This window comes from Eublepharis macularius, chromosome 5 (assembly GCF_028583425.1).
Source record: "Eublepharis macularius isolate TG4126 chromosome 5, MPM_Emac_v1.0, whole genome shotgun sequence".
Taxonomy (NCBI): domain Eukaryota; kingdom Metazoa; phylum Chordata; class Lepidosauria; order Squamata; family Eublepharidae; genus Eublepharis; species Eublepharis macularius.
In genome coordinates, this window is record NC_072794.1 from 11,451,946 (window position 1) to 11,467,367 (window position 15,422).

A 15,422-nucleotide genomic window follows, 5' to 3' on the forward strand; every position below is an offset into this window, starting at 1 on the left:
TGTAATGGAGAGCCAAGCTGTAAAACCAGGGCGCCTACATTTCCCATCAAAACTTGAGGGAAGCTGACAAGTGTCCAACCTGTGTCAGGCGTCACTTGTAGTTTGGCTCTGAGCCGAAGGCCCGGTGGAACATCTCCATTTTATAGGCCCTGTGGAACTATAACAGGTCCTGCAGGGCCTGGATCTCCAGCGGGAGAGCGTTCCACCAGGCCGGGGCCAGGGCAGAAAAAGCCCTGGCCCTGGTTGAGGCCAGACGGATGTCCTTTGGGCCGGGGACCACCAGGAGTTGCTTGTCTGCAGAGCGCAACACCCTGCAGGGGATGTAATGGAAGAGGCGGTCCCGCAGGTATGCAGGTCCCAGTCTGGGAAGGGCTTTAAACACCAAGGTTAACACCCAGGGGCGGAGCAAGGGTTTACCTCGCTCGCGGCCGGCCGGCTGGGCGCCCCCACGCGCGCATGAGCGCGCGCGCGCACCGGCCTGCGTGATGATGTCACGCGTGACGTTATCACGGGAGCGCACGCGCCACCGCTGGCCCGATTGCTGCAGCGGGCGGCCTCCGAGCTCTCCCGCTCGGTTGCCTGCGCCGCCGCAGATGCCTGCCCGCAGTGGCTGCACCTGGCCAGGGGCTTGTGCTGGCGGCGGCAGCGGCGCGGGGTGGGAGGGATAGGAGGCTGGTGCTTTGTGGCGCGCGCTCCCGCCCGCCGAGCCTCCTCCGGCGCTCCCTCCGGCACCCCGCGCCTGCGGCCACCGCCTACCTGGCCTCAATAGGCCCTCTGCCCCTGTTAACACCTCGCTTCCAGCCAATGCCTGACCCGTGTACAGTGGTGATGCGCATGTTCTCGATGGCACGTGACTTATGCACTCTTCCATGAAACCACTTGCCCATGTTGTCCCCAGGCTCATTTCTTGCACTCTCATACCTGGTAGTAAATGTGGAAGTTCCGTTCGTTCGTGTTCTGGCTTACCACCCGGGATTTTTCCAGCAAGAAGTTGGAGATCTTCCCTCCATCCGGCTCACCCCCTCGACTGAACTGGATCTCAAAATACTTTCCCTGGTGAGAGACATGGCAAATCTGGGGGGGATTGCCGTTTGCTTATAGTATGGATGGTGTATTCCTTTTGGATCTGCACATGACCCAAAGAGCTTTACTTACTTATTTATTTATTTATTTATTTATTTATACCCCACCTTTCTCCCTAATGGGAACCTAGCGCAGCTTACATCATTCTCCTCCCCTCCATCTTTTTCTTACAACAACTCTGGGAGGTAGGTTAGGCTGAAAGTATGTGACTGGCCCAAGGCCACTCGGTAAGCTTCCATGGCAAAGCGGAAATTGAACCTGGATCCCACAGTTTTTCACTCTAGTCACTTCACCTACACGGGCTCATGTTTGATCGGTGCGTGCAGTGCCACAGCCGAGTCACATCGGTTCCTAAGCATGTGCTTCTTGGATACAAATATACTCAGATGAAAAACGCTGTTACAGTTCTGCACCCAGGGAAGCGGAAACCTGTATGTAAAGTTAAGCTGCATTTTGCAGCCTGTAAATTTAGGAAAATTAAGCACATTTGCATGATTGCTCTGATTTGGTTTACGTTCTTCTGCTATGTGCCCTGACTCAGTCTTGTTAGATCTCGGAAGCTACGCAGGGGCGGCCCTAGTTAGCACTTGGATGGAAGCGCAGGGCTGCTACACACAATGGCAAAACATCTCTGAACATCCCTTGCCTTGGAAACTCTATGGGGTCGTCCTAAGTCACCTGTGGCTTCACGGCACTTTCCACAACCACCATTTCAGCTACCTATGAGGATAAAAGGCACTGAAACCTCACTCAGAACTTCTGGAAATCTTATCCAGACACTCTGAGTTCAGCAGGTACTGTCCAAACTAGAAACCATGCAGACTAGAATCTTGATTTTAAAAAGAAAAAAAAAGTTTCTCAGCAAAGTGAATTTCTGCACCCTCTCCTACATTCTGCACTTTTTCTGTGTTCCTGCAGAATTACAATATGTTCACAGTTTTGGGCACCCCCCTAAAGAAACCCTTTTGTATTTATTTTCTTAAATATTGATTAACTGATGTTTACTTAAAGTGGATTTTACTCAACCCAGTGGGAGATCATGTCCCTGTAAGGAGGCTGCCTGATGAATGATTTCTTTTAAAGCAAACATTCAGCTTTGATCTTTGAAAGCCAAACTGAACAGCAAGAAGCACATGCTTAGGAACCGATGTGACATGCTGCATTGGTGCACAAGTTGTACAACTCGGCTGTGGCCCGTATTCCACTATGGCATCTTTGCTCATTTGATCAGGGCCTTCTGCAGGTGCCACCCTGCACTTGGGCTAAATCATCAACTGCCCATACACGCACATTCTCTGTTGTGACCCTCCCCCCCCACCTTGTGAAATGGTCTGCCTGAAGAGGTCAGGACAGGAGAGCTCCCACTCTCTTAGCTTTCCACAAACTATGCAAAACTGAATTATTCACAAAGGCCTGAGAAGTGGTCTAAAAAAAAGAAGCATAGTAAATGGATAGGGACTATAGACTATACTACTATATACTGTCTGTTGCTGTAAGTATAATAATAAACATATGCTTATATACCACTCTTCTGGACAGATTAGTGTCCACTCAGAGTAGTAAACAAAGTCACTGTTATTTTTATCTCCACAATACAGCTGGGGAGCTGGGACTATGAATAGTGGCTCACCCAAGGCCACATGCAGATTTCATGGCAGTGGTGGGATTTGAACCAGCAGAGCACTGTTTTGCAACCCAACCACGTAACCACCATGCTACAGCACTATGATCATACTGGGTAGTTTCTGTGTTGTTTAATATGTCAGGTTTAGCCTCGCTTGTGCTCCGTTTCCCCATTTCTTCAGCTCCGTATTGGTTTTCTGCTTGTTTTCAAACCTTTGCACATTTGCATTTACATGCCCTATTGCATTGCTTATTGAAATGTCTCTGCTAATCCGCCTTGAGTCTTTGTGAGAAAGGCAGACTATAAAACAAACAAACAAACAAACAAACAAACAAACAAACAAACAAACAAACAAACAAACAAACTGTATTGTGGGGATAATAACACTGATTTTGTTCACTGCCTTTGTTGGCACTAATTTGTCCAGAAGAACAGTATCCAAATAAATTATTATTATCCTCTCTCAGGGCTTTTTTTCTGGGAAAAGAGGTGGTGGAACTCAGTGGGTTGCCCTTGGAGAAAATGGTCACATGGCCGGTGGCCCCGCCCCCTGATCTCCAGACAGAGGGGAGTTGAGATGGCCCTCCAAGGGCAATCTAAACTCCCCTCTGTCTGGAGATCAGGGGGCGGGGCCACCGGCCATGTGACCATTTTCAAGAGGTGCTGGAACTCTGTTCCACCGCGTTCCCGCTGAAAAAAGCCCTGTCCTCTCTAAACCTTTACCCAGAGGTGGACTCTCAAATGAAGTCCCCTATAGTGCTGCCAACTCCGAGTTGGGAAATTCCTTGAGATTTGGGGGGAGTGGAACCTGGGGAGGGCGGGGTTTGGTGAGAGGAGGGAGCTCAGCAAGGTATAATGTCATGGAGTCCACCTCCCAAAGCAGCCATTTCCTCCAGGGGAACAGATTCCTGTTTGGATATCATCAGTAATCCTTGGAAATCTCCAGGCCCTACCTGGAGGTTGGCAACCCTTGCCCCCCAATGCTGAAAAGACTTACAAATCGGCTGGAGTTGTTGTTCCGGACAGTCTTTGCGTTGCCAAAGGCTTCGAGCAATGGGTTAGACTGGAGAATGATGTCTTTAACGTGCTGAAGAGACAGAGAAACACCAGAGGATGCAGTGGGGGGGACGGGGACGGGATATTAAAATAAAATGATTTAACATCTGGTCCCTGCCTCTCAAAACATCCCTTGTGGTCAGACACTTAAAAGTGTAAAATTTCTGAATGAGGCTTTGTCAGGAAACTTGGCTGTATTCATGAAGGCCTGAATAAAGACCAGGCATTTCTCACTAACTTCAGGAGTTAATCAGCCAGGCAGTATCGTGTCCTTGCCGGTTAGCGCCACTGTGAATGGTCTCTGTCCTTTTGTTGGATACTTGTACCGAGGGCTTTTTTTCTGGCAAAAGACGTGGTGGAGCTCAGTGGTGGAACTCAGGACCCCACAATGACATTACTTGGGGTCAGCTGGAACAAGGGGGGAGTTTTTAAAAGTTTAAATCATCCTTGGTGAAAATGGTCACATGGCCGGTGGCCCCGCCCCCTGCTCTCCAGACAGAAGCGTGGAGGGCGATCTAAACTCCCCTCTGTCTGTAGATCAGGGGGCAGGGCCGCTGGCCATGTGACCATTTTCAAGAAGTGCCAGAACTCCGTTCCACCGCGTTCCAGCTGAAAAAAAGCCCTGCTTGTACCCTGTTTCATACCTTTGATGCTGAATTTGCACTCAGGATTTATTCTCTGTCATTTAGGATGATCAACTGGCACACTGTAATCTATTCATTTATATTTATTTATGCCACGTAAAAGCAGAAAGAAATGTGTGTCCTCTACAATCTTTTTAATTTGAAGAGTCATTGGAATGGACTTGAGCTGTGGACCAGAATAAAACAGTGCTCTGACGAATTACGCCCTTAGAAAAACAGCAGGGTAGCTGCACTGGTCTGTTGTGGCACCTTAAAGAACAACAGATGGTTAGCTATGAGCAGTGTGAAACTGCTTGACATAAGATGGTAGGGTGTGCTATCACTGCCTGCTGCTGTCACGAATAATCAGCATGCTTGTTTGGCACACTTTTGAGATCTGCACAGAAAAGTTTCAGACTATAGCTCTTAAATATCACAGCCTTTGAACCCCATTTTGCCATTCTCTCTCTTTTTGTGTATATATATATCTGCTAAGAATTCACTTCATGCAACTGGAGAAGTGGACACAAGTCCACAAAAGCTTCTGGCATAACACAGCTCTTCACATTAGAACATTAAAACCCTGATCCCTCACTTTGTATTATTTGTTTCAGGTGCTAATTTATTATGATCATGTATCTAATAGTAATGGGTGGACCTCCCAGGTTGATCAAAAAGTCCCAAAGGGCCATTTATTAAGACCTTGGCCGTTTCCAGACGGCTTACCTGCCTCCGGAACATCGCGCCATCTTGCGGGGAAAACGCGAAATATTGCGTTTTCCCCGCAAGATGGCACAACGTTCCGGAGGCAGGTAAGCCGACTGGAAACGGCACTTCTCTACCATACACAATTGCAGCTTCTCTGGTTGGTATATAAATGTTAATGTTAAGTGTTCAGTTCACACTGTTTTGAGTATATATTTTGTTGTTATATTGTTAAAAAATTCAATTTTAAAAAAAGTCCAAAAGGGGAGGACTATCTAAAGTTCCTGTAAACCTGAGATAATCCCCAGATGTGCAAAAAATGATAAGAAGATGCCAAGAAATTCTAGGGGGTCAAAATCCCTCCTGAATGCTAACTGATTTGATGGTTGTTGTGGATTTTCCGGGCTGTATAGCCGTGGTCTTGGCATTGTAGTTCCTGACGTTTCCCCAGCAACTGTGACTGGCATCTTCAGAGGTGTAGCACCAAAAGACAGAGATCTCTCAGCGTGATCTCTGTCTTTTGGTGCTACACCTCTGAAGATGCCAGTCACAGCTGCTGGCGAAACGTCAGGAACTACAATGCCAAGACCACGGCTATACAGCCCGGAAAATCCACAACAACCATCGTTCTCCAGCCGTGAAAGCCTTCAACAATGTAGCTAACTGATTTGTGGAAATGTACAAACATTGCCTTAAAAGCCCATGTGCAAATGAAAAATAGGAGTTGGCTGAAGGGTAGGAGGGAAAACTGGCCAGTCAGGTTGGGAAGGTGGGAGGAAAACCGGCACAGCAAGAAGAGAAGCCAACAGGGGCCAGTGAGGGAGGATAGGATTTCTCCTCCCCTGTGTCCCGTCTTTCTCAATAATTTTATGGAATCAACATTCAGCTGTGGAAGGAAATGTGTTGAAGGTGCCCCTCTACAAGCCAGCCTCCCCAGGCAAGTCTCCTGGGTCTCCGGCCCCTAAAGCCGGCCTTTCTTACAACCACTTCTGGAAACAAACCTGCGGAGACACGTGTCATTTCCTCCATCCCTGGAGTCAGCAGGAAGTAAAGACTTGGGAGGGGGAAAGTGGGGTTGAGGTGGGCAAGACCCAAGTTGAGATGGCTGCCCAGATGACCCACCTGCACTTTCTCTCCGCCCCCGGATACTTTGGAAATGTAGCCCATGATGTATTTGGCGGCCACTGTCTTCCCGGCTCCACTTTCGCCACTGGACAAGAAAACAAGCAGGCTGTCAAACAGGGTGAATCTGCAAAGCAAGGGAACTGCAGCAAAGACAACAAAGAGGGGATTCTTCCACTTGGTCCCATGGGCCCTCTTGCTCAGTGATTCACCTCAAAACCTGGTCCCCTCTTTTCTAGCTGACTTGGGGCTGCGGGAAGTTCGTAGACGGTACTTCCTCCTCTCTTAAAGGTCTCTTCTTCTCTTTGGTAACTCCATTCCTCCTTCCTTCTAGAACCCTCTAATGCTTCTGTTTCCTTAAAAAGACTCTGCTACTTCCCCTCTGCATCCTGGAACCCTCTCCTGGAGACTACCTGGTACATTCCCCCAAATTCTTGGGACTGCACCCTTCAAAGCACTGCTATCAAGTTTAAATAAACATGCACAAAATCCAATTATAACTGCCTCTGTCAACACATCACACTGATCTCTGCCAACTCAGGTTTCCTTCTGTTCATAGAGGATTAGTGTCTACGACCATGGTGACTACAGGGAATCTCCCCATTCAGAGGCAGTCAACCTGAATGCCAGTGCCAGGGTAGGGTTGCCATCCTCCAGGTGGTAGCTGGAGATCTCCCAGAACTACAGCTGATCTCCAAGCTACAGAGGCCAGGTCCCCTGGAAAAAATAACTGCTTTGGAAGGTGGCATTTCACCCCACTGAGTTCGCTCCCCTCACTAAACCCTGTCCTCCTCGGGCTCTACCCTCCAAACCTCCAGAATTTCTGAACCTGGAGCTGGCAACCCTCGCACAAGGAGGCAACTTTAGGGGCAGGCCTCAGCCTCTATGCTCTTCAGTTGGCCTTCAAGAGTAAATGGATGGCCACTGTGTGAAACAGAATCTTGGACTGGATAGACCACAGGTCTCTTCTTATGTCTTTCTAAGTGGCAAAATTTCAATTGTTTACTCCTGAGGGGTCAAAATCTGCCTTTTTTTTTTTTTGCATGTGGTATAACATGAAATTTATGGATAAACACTATTATAATTAGAGAAATGTTTACGAATAGAGAGCCAGTTTGGTGTAGTGGTTAAGAGTGCGGGACTCTAATCTGGAGAACCGAGTTTGATTCCCCACTCCTCTGCTTGAAGCCAGCTGGGTGACCTTGGGTCAGTCACAGCTCTCTCAGAGCTCTCTCAGCCTCACCCACCTCACAGGGTGATTGTTGTGAGAATAATAATAACATATTTGTAAACCGCTCTGAGTGAGTGTTAAGCTGAAATGAAGGGCAGTATATAAATTAACTGTTGTTGTTATTAATAATAATAATGATGATAGAATCAAAACGTCTTAGGCAGCAATAGCATCATTCATCATTCATTGATGGTTCTGGAATTTCCCTCAGTACTGAATTTCTCTCTGCAATTCCAGTTTAATCAGTAGAATTTCTAAAATTCCAGGGCTGGAGCGTGTACAGTTTGCACCCGTCCCGTACTTGTATCTGGTGGGAAAACATGTCAGTCAATGCTCTCAATATCCCCCAAACTCTATGGTAATGCCATAGAGTTTTGGGAGAAGTTGTGCAATGCCATGTCTGCCCCTTGACCTGCCCAGAGCTCCTGGCAATAGCCTGGCAATCTTAGTTCAAATTACAGATGATTTTAAAGTTCTAATCTCTGCTGTTTCTCCTTTGCATGAATGAAAGTCACAAATCTTTATCTTTAACTAGTTGGGTTTTTTTCATTATACTGATTTTTTTCCTGTTCCACTGTGACCTGTTACACATACTGTAATTAAAGTTGCCAACCTCCCGCCTGTCTGGGCACCTGGAAGTCAAGTTGGCACGATGACATCACTTCCAGAGTTACATCATCATGCCGGGCGGGATCGCACATGTGCATTTTCCTAAAAGAAGGTGAGTGCCCCCTCCTCCTCCCCAGGGTCCAGTAGTATTCTGGAACCCATCTGGCAACTCTAACTGGGAGGGGCAATGCCTGGGGAGGGTAGAGTTTGAAAGGGGAGTGATCTCAGCAGGTATCTGATGTCACTCTAGGACTTCTGTTTCTCCTGTGATCTATGGTATACCATAGAGTCCATCCTCTAAAGCTGCCATTTCCTCTAGGAGAACTGATGTTTCCAGTTTAGAGATCAGTTGTAATTCTGGCCTCATTCCAGGATTCACCTGGAGGTTGCTATACCTAGCTAGGATGGCTGAATTCCACTGCTGTTGGCGGGGAGCCTTTGGATCCTGCGCACCGATGTCAACCTCCCAGCTGGCTATTATGGGAAATCTAATGAACCATATCTTTGGGTCTGATCCAGCTGGGCTCTTGCTAGGCTAGCCTGGCTCATAGTGGGAGACCTCTTGCCTGGCAAAACCCATTGCTCTGAGCAGCAGCAAGATAAAAACCCAGAAGTGACAAAGGGGAGCACCAGTGATCCCCAGGGCTATTCTTTGTAACTCACAGATTTTACCCCAAGTGATGTCACCGATGCCACACCCACTACCCATGTTTCTGGCCCCAGCTGTCCTGCTGTTTGCCAGGCTTAGCTCTTGTTATCTTCTTAACCTAACATACTACAATTTTGTTTTTTCCTGATACGATCATTGCAACAGATTGGTTGCAGGATGTGGAGAAATTTCCTCCTACATGCTTGTTAAGGTCCAAAATAAGACTTGTGCCACCCTGAAATAGGTTGCCGGCTGTAACTGGCTAGCCCCTGGGAGCAATTGGGTGGTGGGGACAGGTGGCTCACCAGTGGCTTCTGGAGTTGCTTCTGCAATTCACGAAAAACACTATGGGTAAATCATTGACTGCCCCGCCCCCCACACACACACTGTGATCATGTCACTTCCAGTTTGGCAGCGGAAGTGACGTGATGCTGGGGTGCCCCCACATTGCCACCCTTTCCCCCCATGCTGTCAGCCTGTGACGCACAGGCAGGAGCTGGGAGGTCTCCCACCATACAGGGCATTCTCTCCCCACCCCCCGAACACATTATCAACACCAGAGCTTTTTTTCTGGGAAACGAGGTGGTGGAACTCAGGACCACACAATGACGTCACTTTGGGTCAGCTGGAACAAGGGGGGAGTTTTTAAAAGTTTAAATTGTCCTCTTGAAAATGGTCACATGGCCGGTGGCCCCACCCCCTGATCTCCAGGCAGAGGCGTGGAGGGCAATCTAAACTCCCCCCTGTCTGGAGATCAGGGGGCGGGGCCACCGGCCATGTGACCATTTTCAAGAGGTGCCGGAACTCCATTCCACCGCGTTCCAGCTGAAAAAAAGCCCTGATCAACACTAAAGATTCTTACAAATTCTCCTCTTCTGAATTTCTCTGTAGACTCTGGCATTCTCAATTACCATGTATATTAGAAATAAAGAAGTGGTGGTTTTATTCACACGAGAAGCCAAATGGAAGTGGGGATTTTTCCACTCAAAAGAAGCAGAGACAAGAAATTTGAAATCATGTCTACATGTGCTCAATTTCGCCACGGTTTAGCTGCTAAGTCTAGAAATTGAGTAGGGGAAGTCAAAAGCACCCAAAATGCACAACGGAATCCCGACAACTCCCAGAAAGACATCATGCATTGGCTGAAAGGTTGCAAAGGAGATACAAAATATATTCATTTCATCCTTTTTCAGAGCAAAATGGCTGTCCCCTATTTTATCCTTACAATAACCCGTAAGGCAGGTTAGGCCAAGAGAGAAAGAGAGTGTGTGGAAGAGGCCCGGCGTCACCTAGTAAAGCGTCATGGCAGAGTGGTGATTTGAACCTGGGTCTCTCATGGTCTATTTCCCTCCCTTAGTTCCTCTCCCAGCTGTTCCCCCTCTTCCCCATATGGTGCTACGTGCCCATTTGCACAGGGTTTCATTATACCACTCAGTGCACTTCTGGCTTGAGGAGGGTACAGATAGATTTTGATTTGAAAATCTATGCACGTAAGCTCATATATAGAGAAGAGATCCAGAGGAGTTAGCCATGTTAGTCCGTAGTTGCAAATTAGTAAAGAGTCCAGTAGCACCTTTAAGACTAACGAACTTTATTGTAGCATAAGCTTTTGAGAACCACAGCACTCTTCATCAGATGCATCAAGTGGAACACAAGTGAATGGCAAGTGAACAGGGAGGAATACACGTGAGTCTGTTCACTTGCCATGCACGTGTAATTCGTCACTTGTGGCTTGGCTCTTAGTCTGAGCAGAAAGGACTGACCTGTGGACAAACTCGGAATAAGGCCGCTTCACATGTGTATGTGCGCCTGTCTTGTGCAACAGGAGTTGTAAATACACAAGGGCCTCTATTTGCACCCATAATGTGCTGGATGGAGCATCAAAGGCCACCTGTGCTCCAACATCCTTCCCTCCTGCCACTCACAGTTCCAGTTACCTGATAATGACACATTGGTTTTCCCCATCAATGAGCATGTTGCGATACATGTTGTCCGTCAGCGCATAGATGTGGGGTGGGTTTTCATACTGAGCCTAGAACATAACCAAAGGCGAATAATCAGGTCTGAAAAAAAATTAAAACCATCCACTGAGAATGTTTGAACTGCTATTGTTTGTCTCATTTACATATTATATGCCACTCTACTGTTTTGCACCATACTTCCGGTTTTCGCTCACCAGGTCAGAGGCACGCATGTTGCACCCCTGCTCTCAAACTACAGAAATATTCTTTACTTCTCTGACTTTGGAAGTTTCAGAGGCACTGTTTGCATCACTTTCAAATATATCTTCACTTACAGGGGACAGAAACTTGACAGCTTTTTTTAAAAGGACAGCTGGGATAAAGTAAAAGTCGATTTTTCTGGGAAGATGTATTCAATGGATGGTACCGCCATTCTTTTTTCAGTTACTGAAATATAGAAACCACCCCCAGTCTATCCAAAACCACCTCAGAGCCAAACTACAAGTGACACCTGACACTAGCTGGACACTTGTCAGTTTCCCTCAAGTTTTGATGGGAAATGTAGGCAGCTTGGCGGAATGTTGGACAAGTGACAGTTGAAAAGCCCATTGGACAGCAGTCGGAGAGCCAAGCTGCAAGACCAGGATGACTACATTTCCCATCAAAACTTGAGGGAAGCTGACAAGTGTCCAACCTGTGTTAGGCATCACTTGTAGCTTGGCTCTCAGTTGTAGTGGGAGAATGCCTAACATACCAACGTGTCATGGACTGCCTCAGTACAGAGTCAGAAGATGAGTCCTTGTCCGAGGTGGAGGACAACCTGCTCCCAAGCCCTGTGCTGGCTGACCCCACCTGTAAGGCAGGTCCCTCAGAGGTCCCCCAACAGTATCCTGAACAAGCACTGGCCCCAACCCCTGAGCCAGCAGGGCCCTTGGGCTCGGAGGCCCCAGCATGCACCTGCCCATTGCCAGACCTGCCATGGTATCCTACAGGACCCCAGGATCAGAGAAGGCAAAGGGCGAGGGTAGAGGCAGGGACCGAGCGCAGGAGTGTGTGCCTAGCAACCAAAGGCCTTCCCCCTTCGCCAAGCTACAAGTGACGCCTGACACAGGTTGGACACTTGTCAGCTTCCCTCAAGTTTTGATGGGAAATGTAGGCATCCTGGTCTTGCAGCTGTAATGGAGAGCCAAGCTGTAAAGCCAGGACGCCTACATTTCCCATCAAAACTTGCAGTAAGCTGACAAAGTGTCCAACCTGTGTAAGGCATTACTTGTGGCTTGGCTCTGAGGAAGTGCCAGAAGAGACCTCAGTCATTACAGGATCTGGGCCTCACTACTCGTCAGGAGTAGAGGAGATGGCCCAGCTTCAAGGAAGTAACTGAACAATAGGGTTGCCAGGTCCCCTTCCCCTCCTGGCAGGAGGGGAGGACCCAGAACTTGCCTTCTCCTCTCTCCGCTTGCATGCTCCTGCTTCTGCGCAATGACGTCGCTTCTGGGAAGTGAGTCATTGCACAGATGTGGGGGCACCTGCTGCAAAGCACATTATCACTCTTGGGGCGGCGCAACAACATCACTCCCAAGAAGTGGCAAAATCTAGGCAAAATCTAGGCTGGTAGCATCAACAAAGCATTTATTTCAGCGTTGTTGTTTGGGCTAAGCTCCTCCTGTGTCCTTTTGATGAAAAGCAGCAACTGGCTGCTCCTGAAAGCAGTGTGTGTGTGTGGGGGGGGGGAGTTGCAGAGCTGCAAACTTGCTGCAAAACACTCTACTGAAAGAAAAATGCAGCAAGATGCAACATCTCCAGTTGGCCACAAGGTGAACACTAAGCATTCGAAGGTAGGGGTGTGCTCCAGCTTTACCCGAAGCGGGAAACTGATCCGGAATAACCCGAACCTGGAAGTGGCAAGCTGCTTCGGGATTTGGGTCTTTAAATCACTTTGGTATGCTCCATAAAGATTCAGAGCATACCAGAGTGAGGGGGAAGCTTTGTCCCAGCCCCCCCACCCCACTTAGACCCACCCACCCACCCTGCACCCCACTTACCTCACTCAGGATGGGAGGGATGCCCAGCCGGGTGGCAGGAGGGCGCACTACCACCACCTCCACTGGCGCAGCAGCCAGCTCAGAGATGGAAAGGCCCAGAGCTGCCGCCTCCACCAGTGCAGCGGCCAGCAGGGCGGCAGGGAAGGCTGGAGCCAACACCTCTGCAGCCTGCACTGCCGTCTCTGCATAACCAGCTGGGCGGCAGAAGGCTGGAGCCTGCACTGCCGTCTCTGCAGTGGCCAGCTGGGAGGCAGGGTCCACTCCAGAAGGCTGCAGCTGGGTCCAGAAGGCCATAGCCAGCACCTACACCACCCATGCCACTGCTGCCACTGTGGCCAGCTGGGTGGTGGGGTCTGGAAGGCTGCAGCCAGCACCTCCGCCACCCATGCTGCCACCTCCACAGCCTCCGGGAAGGCTCAAGTAAGTGGGGTGGTGGGAGGGAAGAGATCCCTTTTAAAAGGCCCTGAAGCTTCCTGAAGCGACCCGAATCGCTTTGGGAAGCTTTGATTCGGGGTTTCTGAATCAGGGTCAGCATGCCTGACCTGAAGAGCACACCCCTATTCAAAGGTGCCAGAGAGTGTGACATGTCAGCCAACCCCCTCCCATTCGAGGTTTCCTTACCGCTCCTTGGTACAGCTCAACTTCCCGGTCAGTGAAGTATGGCATCTGTTTAAAGGGGTTGACGGAGATCAGGACTGGTCCGATATAGGTCTGAGCATCACTCGTTAAGGCTGAATGTAATCCTTGCATTGAGGGATACATGTGCACACGCCTGCAACAGGCATGTGCCACCTGGATTGCTTCCACTCGGAGGTTTCTCTGTGCTTTGGCTTCTAAACTGAAGCAACTTTTTAAAAATGAGAATCAACATGATATCATGCTCTGATCATTCTCAAACAGGTTTGCTTCATTCCCCCCGCCCCCATAGAATGCAGTCCAAGAGCATTATCAGGCTGTCCAGACAGGAAGGTATGTGGGGCTTGCCCTCACAGGTGCCATTTTCCTCAGCACATCATCCTATGGTTTTTTGACGGCTTATAAAAATTGGTATTTGCTAAGGAGCTATAGCAATGATTGATTTTAATTAAAGCCCTTTAAAAAAAAGCTCTCAAAAAGTTGGTGTTCTAGGGGTGGGGGAAGCAGGGGAAATGTTGACTACAAGAGGATAAAGGGAGAAAGTGCACAGAAAACGTTTGCATGGAATCACATGACTCTCCATTCACAATGGCAATGAAAAGAACTCAGAGCCAAGCTACAAGAGACGAATTTCACAAGGAGGAGCACATGAAGGGAGTCGCAATGTTAGCCGGGAAGCTGAGTTTTAAAAGAGATCGGAAGGCTTTGTCAATTTCCCCTCTCTACAGAACTCTGCTCAGAAGGTTTGTTTATTTCCTCTTTGCCTCCTAGAAGGGGAGGTGAAACTGACAGAGCCTTTGGGAGGCAAAGAGGAAATTAACAAACCCTCTGAGGGGAGATCTCCCTAGCTCTGTAGAGAGGGAAAATTGACAAAGCCTTCCCATCTCTTGTAAAACTCAGCTTCCTGGCTAACATTGCGACTGCTCCTCCTCGTGTCTCTTGTAGCTTGGCTCTCAGAGGATCCTTACCCTGTGGAAGCTGCTCTAAAGTGAGAATTTAGATCTCTGTGAACCCAAAGAGAGGATCCGGAAGATCAAGGGACATGGCAGATTGGAGTGCCATTTGGTGTAGGGCTGGCCAAGATTGGGCACTTTGGTTATTGAAAAGAGGAGCTCTGTGCACACGCAGAGTGCTTCATACTAAACAATTACTATAGGCCACTGTTCCTTGGAGGAAGGGCTTTAAGTACTTAATTTTCTGGTAGTCTTTAGTGCTGGTACTTCAATGCAGCCCAGCTCGGTAGAGAAAGAAGAGGGGAGAAGAGACCACGAAAGAGGAGAATGGAAGAATATCTTCTTCCATTGGGTCGTTTACATGATGCTGCTTATAGTAAATCAGACTTTTGTGTGTCTTGTCACATATGCCTCGGAGCACCCCTGCAGGGTCTCAGGTGGGGGTCTTTCACAACCTGATCCTTTTTATAACTGGAGATGCTAAGGATTGAACCTGAGACCTTCTGCATACAAAGCAGATGCTTTCCCACTGAGCTATGGCTAGGGTTGCCAGGTCCAAGTTGGGGAATTCTTGGAGATTGGGGGGGGGGTGGCACCTGGAAAGAGTGGAGTGAGGGGAGGGGCCTCAATGGGGTATAATGCCATAGAGCCCACCTTCCAAAGCAGCTATTTTCTCCAGGGGAACTGATCTCTGTGGCCTGGAGGACAGTTGTAATTCCAGGAGATCTCCAGCCATCACCTGGAGGCTGGCAACCCTAGCCATGGCCCCCTCAGAACTGGCTACAAACTTTCCCATATTCTGCACACTTGGATTGCTTGCAAATAAGCTCCTGTATGTAAGAGATGCCAGGTACCATGGGCGCTGCTTGGTTTTATTTTGCTTAAAAAAATTTTTTTTTACCACCCCCCCCCACCTAAATAGGTGAAAGCAGGGCTTTTTTTTCAGTGGGAACGGAGTTCCGGAACCTCTTGAAAATGGTCACATGGCTGGTGGCCCCGCCCCATGTGACCATTTTTTCCAAGGGCAACCCACTGAGTTCCACCACCTCTTTTCCCAGAAAAAAAACCCTGGGTGAAAGAATGGGGGGAGGCTGTTTGGAGGGCTAGCAGTGATTTCTGGAAAAATGT

General features: G+C 48.6%; 1 protein-coding gene across 1 annotated transcript in view; it reads right to left on the minus strand.

The window, feature by feature from the left end:
* Window positions 1–15,422, minus strand: part of MYO1F (myosin IF) — a 79,171-nt gene that overhangs the window by 44,477 nt on the left and 19,272 nt on the right. The window contains exons 3-7 of the mRNA XM_054980238.1: window positions 13,327–13,416; window positions 10,640–10,734; window positions 6,214–6,301; window positions 3,705–3,794; window positions 922–1,053 (exon numbers count right to left, since the gene is read on the minus strand). Of these exons, the coding sequence (XP_054836213.1) occupies window positions 922–1,053; window positions 3,705–3,794; window positions 6,214–6,301; window positions 10,640–10,734; window positions 13,327–13,416 (495 nt within the window). The remainder of the gene's footprint in view (window positions 1–921; window positions 1,054–3,704; window positions 3,795–6,213; window positions 6,302–10,639; window positions 10,735–13,326; window positions 13,417–15,422) is intronic.